Here is a 20,095-nt window from a genome sequence, read left to right as displayed (position 1 = left end):
CACAAGTACTCCATACAGTCAGTACACAAATTAAGGTACTTCATACAGACAAGGTGTAAAAAAAAAAAAGGGGGTCCTGAAGCCCCAAAACAGCTGGGTAGTAAACAAAGAAAAGAGAACAGTTCTCTCTTTGGCCAGAGGAGGCGCTGTAGGGAGAGACAGGGCCAGGACACAGCCATGAGAGAAGTCTCAAAGTCTAAGGGGGAGGAGCCAATCCGCTGCCGCGCCTGGGTCACGTGACGTTCCGCGTATGACTGCCTTCGGCTTCCGTACGTCGAAGAACAGCAACGGAGTGCGCGAGCTGATCTGCGCAGCTCGGGTGACGTCTCTGTGCCGTCCCCATGATGGCTGCTGCAATGGCGGAGCAAGAAGGCTCCAAAGGCAGCGCCCGGAACCGAGGCGGGGTACAGCGTGTAGAGGGGAAGCTGCGGGCCAGCGTGGAGAAGGGAGACTACTACGAGGCCCACCAGATGTACCGCACGTTATTCTTCAGGTACGGCGGGGGGAGGGGCTTCTGCTTTTTTTTTTTTTTTTCTTCACGTTTCTTCCCATGACTACAACGTTCCAGAGCTTTCCAAGGCCCGTTCCTGAAGCGACGGCTGATTGGCTGGGTGGCTTTGCTGGTTGCTAAGGGCTGGGCGGGGCTTCCTGAAACGGCGCTGGCGGATTGGCTGCCCGCCGTGTCGGTCTGTCAAGAGTGAGCGATTAACCCTTTAGCCGGTTGCAGTTGTGACAGCTTCCTCGCCGCTGATTGGTTAGTGGGTTCTAGTTGCTATGGGGGCTACTACTGCCCGGTCAGGGGGGGCTCAAACCTGGTCCTTCAAGCTGTTACTTGGGGACAAGGACTCTCACACTTGTAAAAGGGAATTTTGCGGCGTAGAAGTGTGACTGGGCCTGGTGTGAGTGCGGCAGGGTACACGGCGGGGTGACAGCTGCTATACCAGTGCCTCACGTCAGGTCTTGGCCTATCAAAGTGGTGAAAAGTAAAACTGGCTTAGTTGCCCATAGCAACCAATCAGACTCCACCTTTCATGTTTCAGAGCTCCTATTTAAAATGAAAGGAGGAATCTGATTGGTCGCTATGGGCAACTAAGCCGTTTTTTTCCTTTCCACCAGTTTGATGAATCTCCCCCAGTGCCTCATTGCTGCGCAGCTGCTGACAGTGTGTGCGCCTGTACTTCAGGAGGAGGTCACATGACACGTGCCCAAATCTGCCATAGGTAATTAATTCTGCAGCCGCTGTCACTTCTGGTGGCCTGAGGAAATGTCACCCGGGAGCCAAACACGCAGTGACCAGCGGGTCCGCAGGTGGCTTCATCTTGTTGAGACATTCCCTTTAATTGGTGTCTTTTTACCAGGCCCGTCATGGGTGCCCTCCTTCAGGGAGGCCTTAAAATCAAACCCATCCTGCTGTGGTGATTGGTGGAGCAGAACAACATGGCCGTCTCCACCGCACTCCCTTGTATGAGCAAATGACGTAAAGACAACATGGCCGATGTCTTGTGTCTATTATTATGTAATGGGTATGCTCGGCTTCAGGCCTCATGCACACAACCGCGTTTTCTATCCGTGTTTCTGCCTCATTCGTCTCTATGGGGTCATTCGCACGTCCTTGTTTTTTTTTTCAGATCCATGCGACCGTTCCGCAAATGATAGAGGGGAATGAGACAAATACGGAATGCACTTGGAAGGTATCTGTAGTTTACGGAGCAAAATACGGACACAGCCGCGTGCATGAGGCCTTGGGGTCTGTTCAGACACGGCAAAAATGTCTGCATTTGTCCATTTATCTGAATGGGGCTTGCCGCAGAAATATAAAATCTGTGTGAATTCACCCCTAGACCATGTCAGTCTGCTCTGAATTGGAGCCAGCTTTAAAGGGCATCTGTCAGCAGATTTGTCCCTATGACACTGGCTCACCTGTTACATGTGCACTTGGCAGCTGAAGGCATCTGTGTTGGTCCCATGTTCCTATGTGCCCGCATTGCTCAGAGAAATGATGTTTTATTATATGCAAATGAGCCTCTTGGAGCAACGGGGGCGTTGGCATTACACCTAGAGGCTCTGCTCTCTCTGCAACTGCTGCGCCCTCTCCATTTTATTTGACAGGAGTCAGGACCAGGTGTGATGCTGATTTCACTGCCTGGCCCTTGTCTATTAAAGGGAACCTGTCACCAGGATTTTGTGCATAGAGCTGAGGACATGGGCTGCTAGATGGCCGCTAGCACATCAGCAATACCCAGTCCCCATAGCTCTGTGTGCTTTTATTGTGTTAAAAAAACGTTTTGATCCATATGCAAATGAACCTGATATGAGTCCTGTGTCCGGAGATGAGTCCAGCGGGAAGGAGCCCAGCACCGCCCCGCGTCCTCCGAATCTCCTCCTTGCTGGCTGACGTCACAGAGCTGGAGCGTCGAAATCTCGCGATGCGCGAGCTAGCGCATGCGTAGTTCGTTCCCTGTGCTGATGCCAGCACAGGGAATGAACATGATGCCGACACTGTGCATGCGCTAGCGCAGAGAGCTATGGGGACTGGGTATTGCAGATGTGCTAGTGGCCATCTAGCAGCCCATGTCCCCAGCTCTATGCACACAATCCTGGTGACAGGTTCCCTTTAAAGTGCAGAGGGCGCGGCAGTTGCAGAGAGAGCAGAGCCTCTAGGTGTAACAGTAACGCCCCCCGTTGCTCCTAGAGGCTCATTTGCATATATTAAAACCTCATTTTTCTCAGCAATGCAGGCACATATGAACATGGGACCAACACAGATGCCTTCAGCTGCCAAGTGCACATGTAACAGGTCAGACAGTGTCATAGGTACAAAACTGCTGACAGAGGCCCTTTTAAAAATGGCCGCCCCCAAAAAAGTCATGCAAACCGCAAAATTTTGCTTCTTGTCCAGTGCCAGCTTGCCATTCTGGGGGTGCACCACCAGGACTGCCTCAGACCGATAGGTGAGCTGGAATAGGACACCCCTCCATTATTGTCCACAATTTATTCTTTGCAGACCCCTCCAGTCCAACCCTGACTGCACATTACACAAGTAAAGTCAGCAGGACCCCACGCCCTCGGTTCCTCCATTTATTTATTTTTCCTTCTCCCATCAAATACCTTTTTGGATGTCTGTCGTGATCTGAGGCTTCCATATGCAGGACGTCATAGGACTGCCCTCCGGTGGACACAGCACTATGTCAGGGGCGATCTGGGACCAGCGGAGGGGGCGCATGTCTAAATCTTGTAGGAAATCCAACAAGGGATCAGAATGGAGGGACGGAGAGCTCGTTGACTGTACTCGTGTTGGATAAAGGGGTTTTATTAGAAGAGAGTAGAGAAGGTACCCGCCGGTCCGGACCCCCTCTGTACCAGCGCTTGCTACCCCCATCCTCCCTGATGGGAATTGTTTACCCCATTGCATTGATGATGAGCTTGTGCGCGGCAGCCAATCTGCAGTCTTGTGCCGTGTACCGAGGCCAGTGATTGGCTGCAGCGGACATGTATGGAGTCCGAGCACATCAGCAGCGGGGAGGATCACTTGTTTTATTGTAACTCTGACTACCCCTTTATCATATTCTGGTCGACGCTGACATGCGGCAGAGATATTGAAGGGATTTATTATGTTCATACATGACTGGTTATCCGGAAGAGTTTCTTGATCACTTGCTTCTCTGTTTAGTCGCTGTCGCTTCCCTGTATTGCGGCTTTATTAAACTGGTTTATCTTGTCTTTGGATGTTAATTGGCGAAACAACCTGAACGTGACTAAGGTGTAAAGGACAGAATCCATTAAAGGGGCAGTCTGGCCCATGGATTGAGAAACGGACAGAGAAGTGACTTTCACTAACCCTGGCGCTGCTGTTCTGACGCTTCCTATTTCCCGCTGATCGTCACTTATGGTCCCTCTTACCGCTCAGGAAATCGCCGATCGCAGGGTTAGACGGGTCAGTAACGCGGCCATTGATTGATGACCTATACTCTGTATCTATCAATATCCGATCAGTGGGGGTCTGAGACTTAGCACCCCACCAATCAGCTGTATTTGGCAGGCACCAACACTGGAAACAGTGGACTTAGAGAAGGATTTTTGTAGAGGGGTCATGCATGCAGGACTTAGGTTTCCGCTTAAAAAATCTTCCTCTGAGCGGAAACATAACAGACCCCGTTATAGTCTATAGGGTCCGTTGGGCTCAGTTATGTGCCGAATCCGTCCTTTTCCGTTCTCCTGCTCCTATAAACGGAGCAGGAGAACGGAAAGGCTGCGCGCTGATGTAAGCTCCGCTTTAGGCCTCACGCACACAGCCGTTGGGCAGCCGTGGCCGTATTGCAGCCCGCAATCGGTGGGTCAGCAGTCCTTGGCCGCCGGCCGTGTGCACCCCGCATTACGGTTGCGGACCCATTCACTTGAATGGGTCCGCAATTCCGGAGATGCAGAACGGAGTCACGGAACACCGGAAGCACTATGGAGTGCTTCCGTGGTGTTTCTTTCCGTTGTTCCACACCCCAAATAAATAGGACATATTTTTTTGCGGTGCGGACAGACCACGGCCCCATTCAAGTTGAATGGGTCCGTCCCGCTGCAAGGATTTTGCCCATGCATTGGGGTCCCCAATGCACGGAACGGCTGTGTACATGCGGCCTTAGTCTGTATAATATGAAGCGTCTTCCAGGCAGATGGATGTCTCTCTTACAACAGCGGGCTCCCGATTCTCCCCAACAGATGATGTCAGGGGAAAGAAGGATCGGGCAAAATGAATATTTTCACCCAGTCCTTTTGTCCTCCCAGTAGATAAGGTGTCTGGCAGCACCCTCTTCCCCCTCCCTATTGAGTACACATACCGGCCATGACAAGTGTGTGTGCTGGATTTGGGAGAGATGGCGTTCGGCCGACAGCATGGCCGCTCTTAGCTAATCTCTCGTTCTCTCTCTTTCAGGTATATGTCTCAGAATAAACACGCAGAAGCAAGAGAATTAATGTACTCCGGGGCTCTGCTCTTCTTCAGCCATGGGCAGGTAAGAACACCTATCCAATATATAATATATATCTATCGATCCAATGTTCATATACTAGGTAATCCTGCATTATAGACTTTATCATGGTGAATGGACTAAAGCCGAGCGAATCAGCGAACATGTTCATCCTGATGGGTGAATTTTATATTTGTAAGTGACAACGAAGGCTGGTATGAGATCTGCATTCAGCCTCCATTGTCTTATGTGCAGTAAATTCGGCCCTGACTATGGACTTCCACCCGTTGTCTGAACCATGAGGAGGTGAGTTTCCATTGGTTCACTTGGCCGCGCGGTTCGCTTCCCTTATGTCATAAGCTATTGCAGTGCATTTAGTTTTCATCCTCTTGTGATTTGCGTCCTGCTAGAAGCTGAGATTGAAAGTGGCAAAATGCGGGAACCTGAGAGGAACGTAGCGGCTGCTATGTGTTTTTCATCTTGTCTGTCTTTCCCTTGAAGCAAAATAGCGCGGCGGATCTGTCCATGCTCGTTCTGGAGTCGCTAGAAAAATCAGAAGCTAAAGTAACAGATGAATTGTTAGGTGAGTCTCCGGTTATCCCAGTGAAGCCCAGCGGGTTTAGGCTTGTTTGCGTTATACATCTCCGGCTGGGGAGTAACCTGCCAGAGATGTCTGGACCCGGCGCTGCTGGATGCTGACATTCGCCGGCCCCATTTGCTGTAACGGGAACTCGCGGAGATCCTCCCATATGAAAACAGATGCATGCCATGGTATTTGTCCAGTCACTTCTCTGCATATTTGCTGGGTTGCGGCCGTATCGCCACAGGTCCTCATTATGGTGAATGGGGCTGGACAGCAATGCGTTTGCCTCCGGCAAAGTTAGAATGCCGGATCTCTTTAACGCAAATGTGAAACAGGCCTTAGTTTCTCATCTTCAGCTGTCACGTAAGGTTCAAATATTTCGGGTCACAACTAAAAATCTCACTTTATTCTATGGCGGAAATAGATTTCTTAAAGGGGTTGTGCATTGGTTTATATTGATGATCTATCGTCAGGAAGTGTGAAGGTCATGTTCTGCTAGTATAATGACCAGGAAGCGGCGCTCACCTGGAGCACCATCTCCTCGTCATACAGCTAATCTGTGGGACCCCTGCAGATCAGATATTAATGACCTATCCTGAGGACAGGTCATCAATTTAAATCGCTCCACAACCCCTTTAAGTATTTGCACAAAGAGTTGGTGCAGATTGTGCGTTGAAAAAAGGAGTTACAGCCAGCTCACCTTCCGATCCTATTGACGGTGCACGGGGCGGACTCAAGCCAGTCCAGCAATAGATAGATGAAGTAAAAGAATGCTCCAGCACCGAAGGGCGTTTTGTACAAAATCCCGTTCTTTATTGAGAATAAAGAACGGGATTTTGTACAAAACGCCCTTCGGTGCTGGAGCATTCTTTTACTTCATCTACAGATTGTGCGTTCTTGAAGATATACTTGGTGTTTTGGACTGCAAATAGGATGTCTCCTGGCTCCCATGGTGTGTGTGCTTCCAGACACATGAGATACATCAGAAGGTAGAGCCCACAACCATGACTTGCTCATTTACCAGTAGGTTATTCAGGAGTAAAATGTCAGCTGTCGTTAGGCTGCGTCTACTTGATGCGGCCTAGCAGCAAGATCCGCATGTGGCTATTCGCTGGGCCCGTAGCTGTACTTTTATCACATACCAAGTACAGGTGTGGCCCGACAGGTGAGCCACAGGCAAGTATGAGCAGCCTTATGGTGTAGCACCATTTTCTGGCAACACTGGCAGTCGTGCTATTTATCAGGTGTCTTTCGTCAAATCAAACTGATCAGCCATAATTTTAGAACCACTGACAGGCGAACTATCTCATGGTGCCCGTCAAGGAGTGAGGATATACTCGATGGTATGTGAGCAGTCAGTTCTTGATGTTGAGTTGTTGGGAGGAAGATAAACAGACAAGCGTGAGGATCTGACTGGGTCACAGCATCTCCAAAAAGACAGCTCTTGTGGGGTGTTCTTGGTGTGCAGAGATTAGGAACTGCCAAAAGTGGCCTAAAGAACAACGACCTGTGAACCGGCACCAGGGTGGTGAATGCCCAAGCCTCATCGATGCATGTGGAGAGTGAAGGCAAGCCCGTCTGATCCCATCCCACAAAAAAATGCTCAACATCCTCAGAGGGCTTGTGGAGCCCATGCATCGAGGGGTCAGAGCAGTCTAGGTCACTGTTATGGATGATTGATGTATATGGGTCAAGCATTAATCTTGAGTTAGTTGTTTTAGCCCAGAGCTGTATTCACAGTTCTGCTGGTCTTCATCTCAGTCAGCTGACAGGTTGTTAAGACACTGCATAGCTACGGATCCAGTACAGTACCAGATGTGAAGAGGACACTTCTACCAGATCAAGCTCTGTTCAAGGATGTTTAGGAGATTTTCTCTTGGAGGCCTCCAGAATTGTGAACGCAGCTCTAGACTTGTAAGGACTTTGAACTGCGCTTCAGTGCAAGATTATTGTAGAATTAATGTGTTCTGAATATTAAAGGGGTTCTCCTGGAAAAGATAATGATGACTTATCCTCAGGCTAGGTCCTCATTATCACATCAGCAGGGGTCCAAGTCCCGACACCACCACCGATCAGCTGTTTCCGCGAACTGCTGCGCTCACCAGAGCGATGCAGGCCCCGCCAGCTATCCAACGACCGCTCTGTACCTTGTATAGTGGCAGTGCTTTGTATTGCAAGCTCAGCCCCATTGACTTGAATAGGGCGGAGCTGCAACTAGGCCACGTGATGTCACTTGCCTAGGAAGAGGCTACGGCACTCAAGGCCTCTTCTAGCAGCTGATCGGCGGGGGTCCCGGCTGTCACACCCCGCAGATCTGATACCGATGACGTATCCTGAGGATAAATATAAAGTCATAAATATGTTTTTCTGGATAATCCCTTTAAGTCTTGTTTTTTTCTATGCTCTGCGGTTAAACATTTCATGTCGTAACTTTTTTTTCTTTCTGTAGAAAATCTGGCCAAATTGTTCAGTTTGATGCATCAGAACTCCCCTGAACGAGTGGCGTTTGTTTCCCGAGCTCTTAAGTGGTCGACTGGAGGATCGGGAAAATTGGGTCACCCAAAGCTGCATCAGTTACTGGCTCTAACACTATGGAAAGGTAGGCTGCCCTGCACTGATGTAGGGTAATGGCTATCTTGCAAAAGTTTACACGCCCTGTAATTGTTGTAAACCGTCTTCCTTTTCAGAGCAAAACTACTATGAATCCCGTTACCACTTCCTGCACTCTTCCGACGGGGAAGGCTGCGCCAATATGTTAGTAGAATATTCATCCACTCGAGGCTATCGGAGCGAGGTGGACATGTTTGTGGCCCAAGCTGTCTTGCAGTAAGACTTCCCTATGACTACTATGCATCTGTAATATTAAAGGGAGAGTCCATGTTTGGATAACACCCATTGCTAGTTAAAGAGGAGCTGCCCCCCTCCTTGCATGTCTGTTTTAGTAACTACCTACATTCCCCATGTCATAAGAATTCTGGAGGGTCTTTTCATATACGTCTATGTTGTGCTGTTCCTCTATCATTCCTACTAGAAGTTTATGAATGAATTACCGGCAGTCTGCAATGAAAGTCCAGTTGAGGGTGTGTCTGACACTATCCAATCAGTGCTGTTAAGTTTCAGACTGTGCAGGGACACACCGCCAACTGCAGACTGTGAGCAATTCATTCGTAACTTCTAGTAGGTATGATAGAGGGACAGCACAACATGGTTATATGAAAAGATGTTCCAGAATTGTTATTACTTGGGGAATGCAGGTAGTTACTAAAACAGACAGGAGAGGGGGCGGCTCCTCTTTAACTAGCAATGATTAAGGCCCCTTTCACACGAGCGAGTTTTCCGTACGGGTTCAAGGCTTGAATTGAATGCATTGCACCTGCACTGAATCCTGACTCTCATTTCAATGGCTGCGTGTACATGAGCATTGTTTTTCACTCATCTCCGCGTTTCGTGAAAATAGCAGCATGTCCTATATCCTGTGTTTTTCACGCATCCCTGGTCCCATAGAAGTGAAAGGGGCTTCCTTGATAAACAGATTGCATCTGGATGTAAAGCGTTTTTCGCTGATGGTTGCTTGGAGATGTTTGTAATTCTTCAGTTTTCTTCATGCGCGTGAAAAACGCATCAAAACTGATTACATCCACGTGAAACAAAAAAACGGATCCACTGAACGCAGTCGCAGACATAACTGACTGAACTTGCCTGCAAAACCATCAGGTTTTTCCTGACCAGATCCGGACACAATCCATATCGTTCGTGTGAAAGGAGCCTAATAACGCTTAGAAAGACCTTTTATTGTTACAGTTCTTTTTGTAATTTTATGTATTTTTTTTATTACAGATTTCTATGTTTAAAAAATAAAACAAGCGCTTCAGTGGTTTTCACGACGTACACGGAAAAGCATCCGTCCATAGAGAAGGGTCCTCCATTTGTACAGCCCCTTTTAAACTTCATTTGGTTTCTGCTGCTGGCTGTAGAGGGGTATGTCGTATGTGTCTCACTTTGGCTTGTAGATGTGCGAGGGGAGAAAAGGGGGCCGGTTGTTTGCAGGATTGGCACCGCTTTTGTCCATGGCCTGTGTCTGGTATGGCAGCTCAGCCTCGGCCACTTTAGTAGCGCAGTAGCCGGCACAGGCCCTGGCACACAGGGAGGACACTTGTTTACTGCCATATTGCAAATGATCAGGATGCCGCCCTTGGGTGTGATGTTGCGTCACCCATTATTACACATCACCTCCTAGAGTGAGGGGGTTGGTAGGTGCACTGTACTATAGGGTCTGTATCATTTCCATGCCCAGATGCATTTTTAACTTCTGGACAGAAATGAAGAAGAGACTGTAGACATGAAGAAGAGCAGGCACCTCCCCTGATATGTCTGGTTTAGTAACTACTTGCATTCCCCATGTAGAAACAATTCTGGAGCATCTAGTCTTATAACTCTACATTGTGCAATGCCTTTAGTATTCCTGCTAGAAGTTATGAATGAATTGCCAACAGTAAAGGTCCTTCTGAGTGTTACCAGTTGGAGGTGGGTCCCTGCACAGTCTGGCGACACTGATTGGATGATGTCATACTGTGCAGGTACACCACCCCCACCTGGACCTTTTATTGCAGACCGACAGCAACTCCTTTATAAACTGCTCTTAGGAATAATAGAGGAATGATACAATTTGGAGTTATAAGAATAGATGCTCCAGAATTATTACATGGGCAACGCAAGTAGTTACTAAAACGGACATGTCAGGAGAGGCGAAGGGTCATCTTTAAGGAGTACCTAACCTTTCTTTAGACATGCCAGAAGTTTTTATAGGTGGGGGGGGGGGGGGGATTTCAGGGTTCTGTGAAACATTGGGTCAACTGAAGGGGTGCAGCTCTTAGTAATTGGTGGGGGTCTCAGTAACAGGACCCCTACAATTAAAACTTCTGACATCACTATTACACGTCAGGTTTTATAACGGTTAGGGCTCATTCAGACAAATGATTTAAAACTCGCCCGTGTGCTGTCCACAAAAAAAAAAAAAAAAAAAAACACCCTCCAAACATCCATCCGTTCCAAAACGGACTATTCACAGATGAATTGGGCGAGTCTAGCTTGCAAATCTGACTAAAACCGTGTGTGCTGTGATTTTCTCTGCACAGACTGACGGTCCGTGAAGCAAATCAGTCATGTGAATCGGCACATTGAGGGGCGTTTAGTGGTGTAAAAAACTTCTTTTTTAGTGCGACCCGCTGAAGTTTCTGGCGCGTGGAATACCAGAGAGGCGCCTGATTTCTTAAGAGGCATCTGATGGCGCAGAGGGATCAAGGGTGGCATATAGGGACGCCAGTCTTGATAAATGTCCCTCATTGATCTTAATGCATCAGTCCAGTCTACTTGGCTCCTGTGAAGGAGCCCTAAAGGAACATTCATGGCAAAACTAATAAACTGTGTGGGCAGAAGGGTGGCAGTGACCACTAGGGTTGTACAGAGTGTAATAACGCCATGTGCATGAGGGCTTATATGCCACTCCTGTCCAGGTTGTCTGCATTTGGTGTATCCGTGCAGTGTCCCAGGGCTACAGGTGTTATGTCTTCCCTATGTGGGATTGATATTCCAGCGCTTCCCTCTGCTGCGGGTATAAGCCGGTGACAGTCACTGTCACTCTGTGGATTATTTAGACACGATTATCAGTAAATTACTTCCTCAAAAGCAGAACGGAGCTGCCAAGGATTACTTATCAAGAAGCGATGCAGCTCCACTGCCAAGATGTGTAGGAAGATGGCATCTGATGAGCGGCATACCGGGCAGCATGTGTTAGGCTCGGGCCTCGGCAGTGAGATAAGATCAAGGGAAGGTCATACAGTGCGTCATCCTCTGCAGTAATATCCAAGATGTCAAGTCTCTGCTAATCTTTTATTCATTGCTCTTTGCTTAATTATTTTTTTATTTCATTTCTAGTGGGAAATTAACCGTATTTACAGTATTGTGTGAACAGTATCAGCCATCATTAAAACGAGATCCTATGTATAATGAGGTAGGTCCAAACCGATCAGAAGAGACCTGACATAATCCATGCAGGAGCCAGGAGGATGATATTCATGACCTGGCAAACATTTGCAGAGGTTCAATGACAAATAAACATTTAGAAGAATAGGTGCACTACTGTGGTGAATGCAATCAACAAAATCTTACTAAACCCTCACACTGATGTTAAAATGAGAAAATATATCCTTATATGAAGGACATACCGGAGCCCGCGCACCATGTCAAGGTATCTTTGGTGGCACGAGACCTAACGCTAACCTACCTGTGCCATATGGGCAGTACCAGGGGCAAGTGGTTGAATTACAGAAGCGTCACATAGACATCCTACACCAGTCCACTGGCCCCTGGTACTGCCCATATGGCACAGGTAGGTTAGCGTTGGGTCCCGTGCCACCTGAGATATCTTGACGTGGTGCGCGGGCTCCGGTATGTCCTTCATATAAGGATATATTGGCTAAAGTCTCATTTTAACATCAGTGTGAGGGTTTAGTCAGATTTTGTTGATTGCATCCACCACAGTAGTGCACCTATTCTTCTATTCTTCTAAATGTTTATTTGATATAGTCAATTACATCCACACATTTTGCTATCTGGTTTAGGATGTGGCATTTGTGGTCCGCAGCGGGCATCCTCCATTGTATGCATTTCTTGCTGGGGATCGCCATTAGCAACGGACCACATGTGCAGGATTTGCTCCCCCGGTTATAAATGCACAACTGCATATGGGGTTAAGCATTTCCTGCTTTTTGAGACCACGTCATATTATGTAATTTGTAGAGGTTCAATGACCCAAAAAATGAGCCATTATATTACCAGGAGCTAAAATAAAACGTCTGTCGTTTTTCTTATGGGCTGCGTCCTGCAAGAAGAACCTGACAGATTTCCTGTTTGACAGCTCTGGGGGTGAAGTTGGTGCAAGTGCAGGAACCTTGAGTGTTAGTTTAACCACTTAAGGACCACAGGTTTATACCCCCCCTAGTGACCAGGCCCTTTTTTACAAATCGGCACTCCACAACTTTAACGGTTTATTGCTCGGTCATGCAACTTGGCACCGAAATGAATTTTTCTTCTCACTAATAGAACTTTCATTTGGTGGTATTTCATTGCTGCTGACATTTTTACTTTTTTTGTTAATCGAAATTGACTGAAATTTTTGCAAAAAAATGAAATTTTTCACTTTCGGTTGTAAAAATTTTCAAATAAAACTACATTTCTATATAATTTTTTTCTCTAAATTTATTGTTCAACATGTCTTTGATAAAAAAAATGCAATAATTGTATATTTATTGGTTTGCGCAAAAGTTATAGCGTTTACAAACTATGGTACAAAAATGTGAATTTCCGCATTTTGAAGTAGCTGACTTTTTGGGCACCTGTCATGTTTCTAGTATAAATACCCCACAAGTGACCCCATTTTGGAAAGAAGACACCCCAAGGTATTCCGTGAGGGGCATGGCGAGTTCCTAAAATTTTTATTTTTTTGGCACAAGTTGGAAAATGATGTATTGTATTTTATTTTATTTTTTTCTTACAAAGTCTCACATTCCACTAACTTGTGTCAAAAAATAAAATTTTACATGAACTTGCCATGCCCCTCACGAAATACCTTGGGGTGTCTTCTTTCCAAAATGGGGTCACTTGTGGGGTAGTTATACTGCCCTGGCATTTTAGGGGCCCTAAAGCGTGAGAAGAAGTCTGGAATATAAATGTCTAAAAAATTTTACGCATTTGGATTCCGTGAGGGGTATGGTGAGTTCATGTGAGATTTTATTTTTTGTCACAAATTTGTGGAATATGAGACTTTGTAAGAAAAAACAAAAAAAATCAATTTCCGCTAACTTGCGCTAAAAAAAAAAAAATCTTCTATGAAGTCGCCATGCCCCTCAAAAGTGATCTTTATAGCGCCGCAGCGATTTTACGGTGTTTTTGCAGTGATCAGAAAAAAAAAAATATTCTGTCACTGCGGTGGGGCGGACTGAACGCAAGTGTGCGCACAAGATCAGGCCTGATCGGGCGAACAGTTTTTTTTTTTTTTTTGTAGAGCCTATAGAACATGTCCTATTCTTGTTGCGGACAAGAAAAGGCATTGTCTATATAGTTCTGGCAATGTGCGGATCCGCAAAATGCGGAAAGCACATTGCCGGTGTCCGTGTTTTGCGGATCCATGAATCCGCAAAACACATACGGACGTCTGAATGGAGCCTTACAGGTGGGTGATCAGGGAGTCTATATGGGGTGATCACCCCCCTGTAAGGCTCCATTCACACGTCCGTATGTGTTTTGCAGATCCGCGGATTCATGGATCCGCAAAACGCATACGGACGTCTGAATGGCGCCTTACAGGGGGGTGATCAATGACAGGGGGGTGATCAGGGAGTCTATATGGGGTGATCGCCCCCGTCACTGATCACCCCCCTGTAAGGCTCCATTCAGACGTCCGTATATGTTTTGTGGATCTGCAGATCCGCAAAACGCATACGGACGTCCGAATGGAGCCTTACAGGGGGGTGATCAGGGGTTAATAAGTGACAGGGGGGGTGTAGTGTAGTGGTGTTTGGTGCTACTTATTACTGAGCTGCCTGTGTCCTCTGGTCAATCCAAGCAAAAGGGACCACCAGAGGACCAGGTAGCAAGTATATTAGACGCTGTTATCAAAACGGCGTCTAATATACCTTTTTAGGGGTTAAAAAAATCGCATCTACAGCCTGCCAGCGAATGATCGCCGCTGGCAGGCTGTAGATCAGCTCGTTTACCTTCGGTTCCTGTGAAGGCGTGCTCCTGCGTGGGCGCGTTCACAGGAAATCTCGCGTCTCGCGAGATGACGCTGATCGGCGTTAGTGTGACCTGGCAGAGTTGCCGCATTGACATTGGCGTTAGCGAGACGGGAGATGGTTAAAGGGGTTATCCAATATCGTAAACAGCCCCCCCCAATGTGCCGGGGCCCTTACAGGGAATATACTTACCCCGCTCCTGGTCCCTGTTGCTTCTCCCTGTACACGGATGAAAACACAAGATGTTTTCATCCGTGTACAGGGAGAAGCAGCAGCGGCGGTGCGTGGAGCGGGGTAAGTATATATTCCCTTTGAGGGCCCCAGCACATGGGGGCAGGGGCTGGTTTATGATATTGGATAACCCCTTTAACATGTTCTGGTGTATTTCAGAATGAACAAGGCAACGATATTCATTTCTCTGAAGCCATTACTGTGACGCATCACGTCTAATGATTCTCAGTACGGTAATATTTGCTCTGAAATTATGAAAAACCTACTAAAATCATTTACTATGTGCTTCGTTAAATTCTGGAAAAATCAGTACAGAAAAAGCAGGCCAGGGCGGCATGGTCAGTATACTGTAGACACATTGACCAGGGCCTGTTTAGTCACTTATTAATATTCACCAATTAGGGATTATGCACAGCGATGCGCTGCCATTGTATCCAGTACACATGGCGCCATCTAGTGTTAGTCATAGACTTAGCAGTTGAAAGTATCTGAGAACGTTACACTGTGCTTTATATTGCTTATAAAAGGTCTGTATTGAGTTTACAGCTTCTGTTTTTTTTTCTCTTTCAGTATTTGGACAGGATAGGACAGATTTTCTTTGGTGTACCTCCTAAACAGTCGTCTTCCTACGGGGGATTATTAGGTGAGTTGGATAAACTGTTAGTCATAGGGTGGGTTGTTACATCAGGCTACGGTGCGGTCTTTGTTTCAGTCGCATAAAACCATGGCAGAATCTGCACCACAGACGTGACCTGTAAACCCAGCCTTAAAGCTCATTCACACGTCAGTGTTCGGTCAGTGATTTTGAGCCAAAACAGGACTGTTCCTGTTTTGGCTCAAAATCACTGACCGAACACAAAATCACTGACCGAACAAGATCTTTCCCTTGTAGCTTATGTCTGTGGAGGCTCCAATCCTGGTTTTGGCAGAAATCACTGATGGAAAAAACGGACCAAAACACTCATGTGTGAATGATGCTTTAAAGGGGTTCTCCCGAATTTTGCTATTGATGGCCTATCCTGGTGGGGGATAGGGTATCGGTGGTCCGATGCCCCGCACCTCCCTCAATCAGCTGTTCTGGAGCTCTTGATCTACGTGACTCCATCCATCATGTAGTGGATAACTGCATCACTGCTGTCACTGCCAGCTCTGTCCACTACACAATGGATGGAGATATATAGTTTTGGCGCCGGAGCTACTATGTAACAGCTGATTGGCAGAGCATTAGACCGCTGACCACTATATGTTGATGACTTCAGCTGAGGATAGTCAGTCAGTCTTGAACCTTCCCCCCCCGCCCCGCCTTAAATGGGGTTTCTAGTTCTTTAGAACTAATGGCCTATCCTTGCAGAGCAGCTTAAACAATGAAGGGGCGCCAGCATTTACCCGAGTGCCTCGGCCTCTTCCACTAGCTGATTATTCGGAACCCACTGATCTGATATTAATGGCCTAAGGATAGGCCATCAGTTCTAAAGAGCTGGAAGACCCCTTCAAATATAGTGGTAGTTAAAAGGCGTCAATTGCCACTAAAAGGGGTTGTCCAGAAAAATGAGTCCTTTTTTTTTCTCTTTCCCTCCCAATCGGTGCCAGTCCTGTTCATGGACGGTCTCGGGTATTGCAGATTATCTTGTTCAATCGATCACAACAATACCAGACACGGACATTCTGCCTATAGGCACATTTTTCCTTTCCTCCATGAGCATTTATTCATGAGGAAGTCTGTGCTGAACGAGGGGGCACACCTGCACCAGTATGCCCTATTCCTGCCATGCTCTCTCCCCGGCTTCAATGAAGAAAACCTGAAACCTGCTTGTGAAACGAGTCTTCCCCTTGTCCTTCCCAGCATGCCTAAAAATTTTTTGGGTTTGTTTCTAAAGGTAACCTGTTAAATAGCCTAATGGGAGCCGGAGATGAGGACGACGACGTGGAAGACGGGCAGGATGACAGCAGTCCCATCGAGCTAGATTGAGCGAGAGCAAATAATCGATCAGGAGCTGCATGAATCAGAACAATAAAAACTGGAGCCCAAAAGACTTCATTCCATGATCCGAGTCTCTGAAGAGTCATTTGTCAGCAGCGGCAATGAGTTGTCCTTATTGTGACGATGGAAGAATTAAGTGTTTCCTCTAAATATATTATGTCACGGGGGTAGCTGCAAAGAATAGTGAATAGAGTGAATGTCGGCAAACATACCCAGCTCTGCTATATATATTTTTTATTCTTTCTATGAATGCCAAGCAAGCACATGGTTTTCTTACAGTGTGATGACAGCCAAGCAGATCAACCTATCATCAGATTCCCTGCGTCCTCCTTCTTGTCACTCTCCTCCATAGCTTAATGTCACAGCCAAGTCCCATGTTTTAATATGACAGCAAGCCTTCTACCCAATATCTTGAAGATTTGGGACTAAACCCTCCCGCCATTGTGTGATTGTCTTGTTAGCGGTGCAGCCAACGCAGACACCTCTCTGACTTTATTTAATTACCACGGACTTTCTTTTAATATGCAATATTTATTACGGACCCAGTGATTTTGTACGTGTCCTCCCTTCAGTACAATACCAGGATGTCACATTGACACTGAAACTGTCATTTTATTTATGAACGCAGAGTAGTGCTGGGATCAGCGGAACAGACAAAGGCAGTGCTGTGGAATAAATCATGTATCTTATGATTTGTAGGCCGTACTTGTCTTTTCTGTTCTAAGATGGGATTTTTTTTATTTTTTTTTGCCGGTTTGCAGTCAGAGGCCACAAGGGGTATAGAAATTAATTGCGTTGATTGCCATGATCGATCCTTTGCATTTTGCAGTCGGCTGCTTGCTTATGTGTCCTATGTAATATATAAAGCCTCAGATTACCAAGACAATCTTGTTTTGAGCCTAAATGGGTTATAAAAGATTTAGCAAAGATTATTATTTTTTTATTATTCTTCTGCCTAGAAACTGGCAGTACCTGGCATTGCACCTATGACTCGTTAAATAAAGAATGGTGGTGAGCTGCAATGCCAGAGGCAGCCAGTGGACAAGAGTGGCTCTGTTCATAGGTATAAAAACCTTTTCTAATATCCAATAATTTAAAGGGGTATCCCACCAACAGAATTTACCACCTGGCCAGAGGATAGGGGCTGGGGTCTACTGGAGTCCCTAAGTGCCCTGTTTGAATGGAGCGGTAGTAAATGAATCACTTTTATCAGGGGTCAGCTGTTCCGTTCCCCAAAATACGGAATGCACACGGATGTGATCCGTATTTTTTGCAGATCTGTTTTCTGCAGGCCACAAAATACATATGGTCGTGTGCATGAGCCCTAAAACAGTCCTATCCTTGTCCGTAATGCAGACAATAATAGGATATGTTCTATTTTCTTTTTCGGAACAGACATACATGGAAACGGAATGCACACAACGTAACTTCCATTTTTTTTGCGGACCTGCTCAAATGAATGGTTTCGCATACAGTCTGCAAAAAAAGGGACCGGACACTGAAAGAAAATACGTTCATGTGCATGAGCCCTCAAGGGAATCATGTAGACAGTGCTCAGCCAGTTTCAGAGAGATGAATGGAGCTGTGGACTGACGTTGGCACCACTGCTCTATACAGACACCCCATTCTCCTGATCGCTGAGGGGACCAGTGATATGACCTTTATCGCCTATGCTGTCAATAGGTGGTAAATTGTGTTCAGGATATCACCCCCTGGGTCGTTCTAGTTGGCTATGGGTCGGGCATCCTTTTTGTAATGCAGGTGAGTAAATGAATGTGCTGATGAGATTATATACCACCTCCACTATGGTTGTATATATTTGTGGTTCATATAACTGGGCAATAAACATCTGTTAACTACTGTAAGTTGAAATTCAGTCCCTTATCTCCTCTCGGACCCTGATTACTTCCATGCAGGGCAGTCTACATGGACATGATACAGCAGTGCTCTCATCCCATCTCCTAAAGGTATGGCATATCACAGGGATTTGCCATCACTTTATAGCCGGTGGCGATCTGACCTCTAGGACCCTGTGCTGAGTCTGAGGATTTAGGGTCCATAAAGCTGATTCAGTACCGAGGTCCCTTCACAGTTTTTCCCTGCACAGCAGCACTCTTGGCGACCCAAACTGCAGACCCGCTTCATTCAGTGCTGTGGCCACTTCATTCTCAGGATCAGTTGGGGTCTACCCCTTTAAGGCTACTTTCACACTTGCGTTCAGAGCATATCCGTCTGGGGTCTGCCCAGACGGATCCGCTCATATAATGCAGACTTGGGATCCGTTCAGAACGGATCCGTCTGCATTATATTGTAGAAAAAATTCTAAGTGTGAAAGTAGCTTCAGACGGATCCGTCCAGACTTTACATTGAAAGTCAATGGGGGATGGATCCGTTTGAAAATTGAGCCATATAGTGTCAAATTCAAACAGATCCGTCCCCATTGACTTACATTGTAAGTCTGGACGGATCCGTTTGCCTCCACACGGCCAGGCGGACACCTGAACGCTGCAAGCAGCGTTCAGGTGTCCGCCTGCTGAGCGGAGTGGAGGCTGAACGCCGCCAGACTGATGCATTCTGAGTGGATCCGCATCCACTCAGAATGCATTAGGGCTGGACGGATGCGCTCGGGGCCGCTTGTGAGAGCCTTCAAACGGAGTTCACAAGCGGAACCGCAAACGCTAGTGTGAAAGTAGCCTAAATGACAACAACAAATAGATTTCTTAAGCTTATAGGGTGCTATTTAAAATGGTTATGCACTTTGTTTAAACTGATGATCTATCCAGAGGATAGATCATCAGCATCTGATTGGTGGGGGCCTGACACCCGGGACCCCTGCCGATCAGCTGTTTGAGAAGGCAGCGCCACGGCCTTCTCACTGTTTACCGCAGGCCCGGTGACGTCACGACTAGTATCCACTTGCCCGGGCGCGGCTAAGCTCTGTTCACTTGAATAGAGCTTAGCCCCACCCAGGCCATTGATACTAGTAGTGACATCACTGGGCCGGCGGTAAAGCTCCATTCAAGTGAACAGAGCTTAGCCGCGCCCAGGCAAGTTGATACTAGTCGTGGCGTCACTGGCCCGGCGGTAAACAGTGAGAAGGCTGCGGTGCTGCTGGAGCATCGCTGCCTTCTCAAACAGCTGATCGGCGGGGGTCCCGGTTGTCGGATCCCCGCCGATCAGATGCTGATGATCTATCCAGAGGATAAACAAACTGCAGAACCCCTTTAAATGTGCCCACCCTCGCAGCCACAATCCCGGGACTGCGTTTCAACAAATAAGATTTAGCTCTCTTGTATGAGCCATATAAACTCCTTTAGGGGCCATGCATGCTTCAGTGTGATCCTGTACGCTGGCATGCAGTCTGTATTATGGACCCACTGCTGTGTGCTGCCATGTGTCACTGGAACCTCCGCTAGAAGCAATTTCTATGATGGAGAGTCCCCCTATAAGAAGAAAAAGCTGCATATAACAGTGTTCTACTCCAGCAGGGAGAGCGCTCACGGGTTTAGTGTAATAATTTATTGATCAGAATTACATTTAGTACCACTTT

At 47.0% G+C, this 20,095-nt stretch overlaps 1 protein-coding gene across 1 annotated transcript; it reads left to right on the top strand.

Annotated features, from left to right (window-relative positions):
- The first annotated feature begins 249 nt into the window (after window positions 1–249).
- GET4 (guided entry of tail-anchored proteins factor 4) lies at window positions 250–17,237 on the top strand. The gene is made up of 9 exons (XM_040440685.1): window positions 250–493; window positions 4,925–5,003; window positions 5,460–5,541; window positions 7,991–8,140; window positions 8,229–8,367; window positions 9,379–9,519; window positions 11,476–11,551; window positions 15,135–15,207; window positions 16,442–17,237. Exons 1-9 carry the CDS (start codon window positions 342–344, stop codon window positions 16,531–16,533), a joined length of 984 nt encoding a protein of 327 aa, XP_040296619.1. The 5' UTR covers window positions 250–341; the 3' UTR covers window positions 16,534–17,237.
- The last annotated feature ends 2,858 nt before the right edge of the window (window positions 17,238–20,095 follow it).

Source organism: Bufo bufo, chromosome 7, assembly GCF_905171765.1.
Source record: "Bufo bufo chromosome 7, aBufBuf1.1, whole genome shotgun sequence".
Classification (NCBI taxonomy): Eukaryota; Metazoa; Chordata; class Amphibia; order Anura; family Bufonidae; genus Bufo; species Bufo bufo.
This window is presented reverse-complemented; position numbering and strand designations above follow the sequence as displayed.

Bases quoted from the DNA above. Each gene is read 5' to 3' on its own strand.
- GET4 (XM_040440685.1), top strand. From the start codon at position 342: ATGATGGCTGCTGCAATGGCGGAGCAAGAAGGCTCCAAAGGCAGCGCC. The intron at 5,542-7,990 runs GTGAGTCTCCGG...TTCTTTCTGTAG, and splicing joins AGTAACAGATGAATTGTTAG to AAAATCTGGCCAAATTGTTC. The intron at 11,552-15,134 runs GTAGGTCCAAAC...TTTCTCTTTCAG, and splicing joins GAGATCCTATGTATAATGAG to TATTTGGACAGGATAGGACA.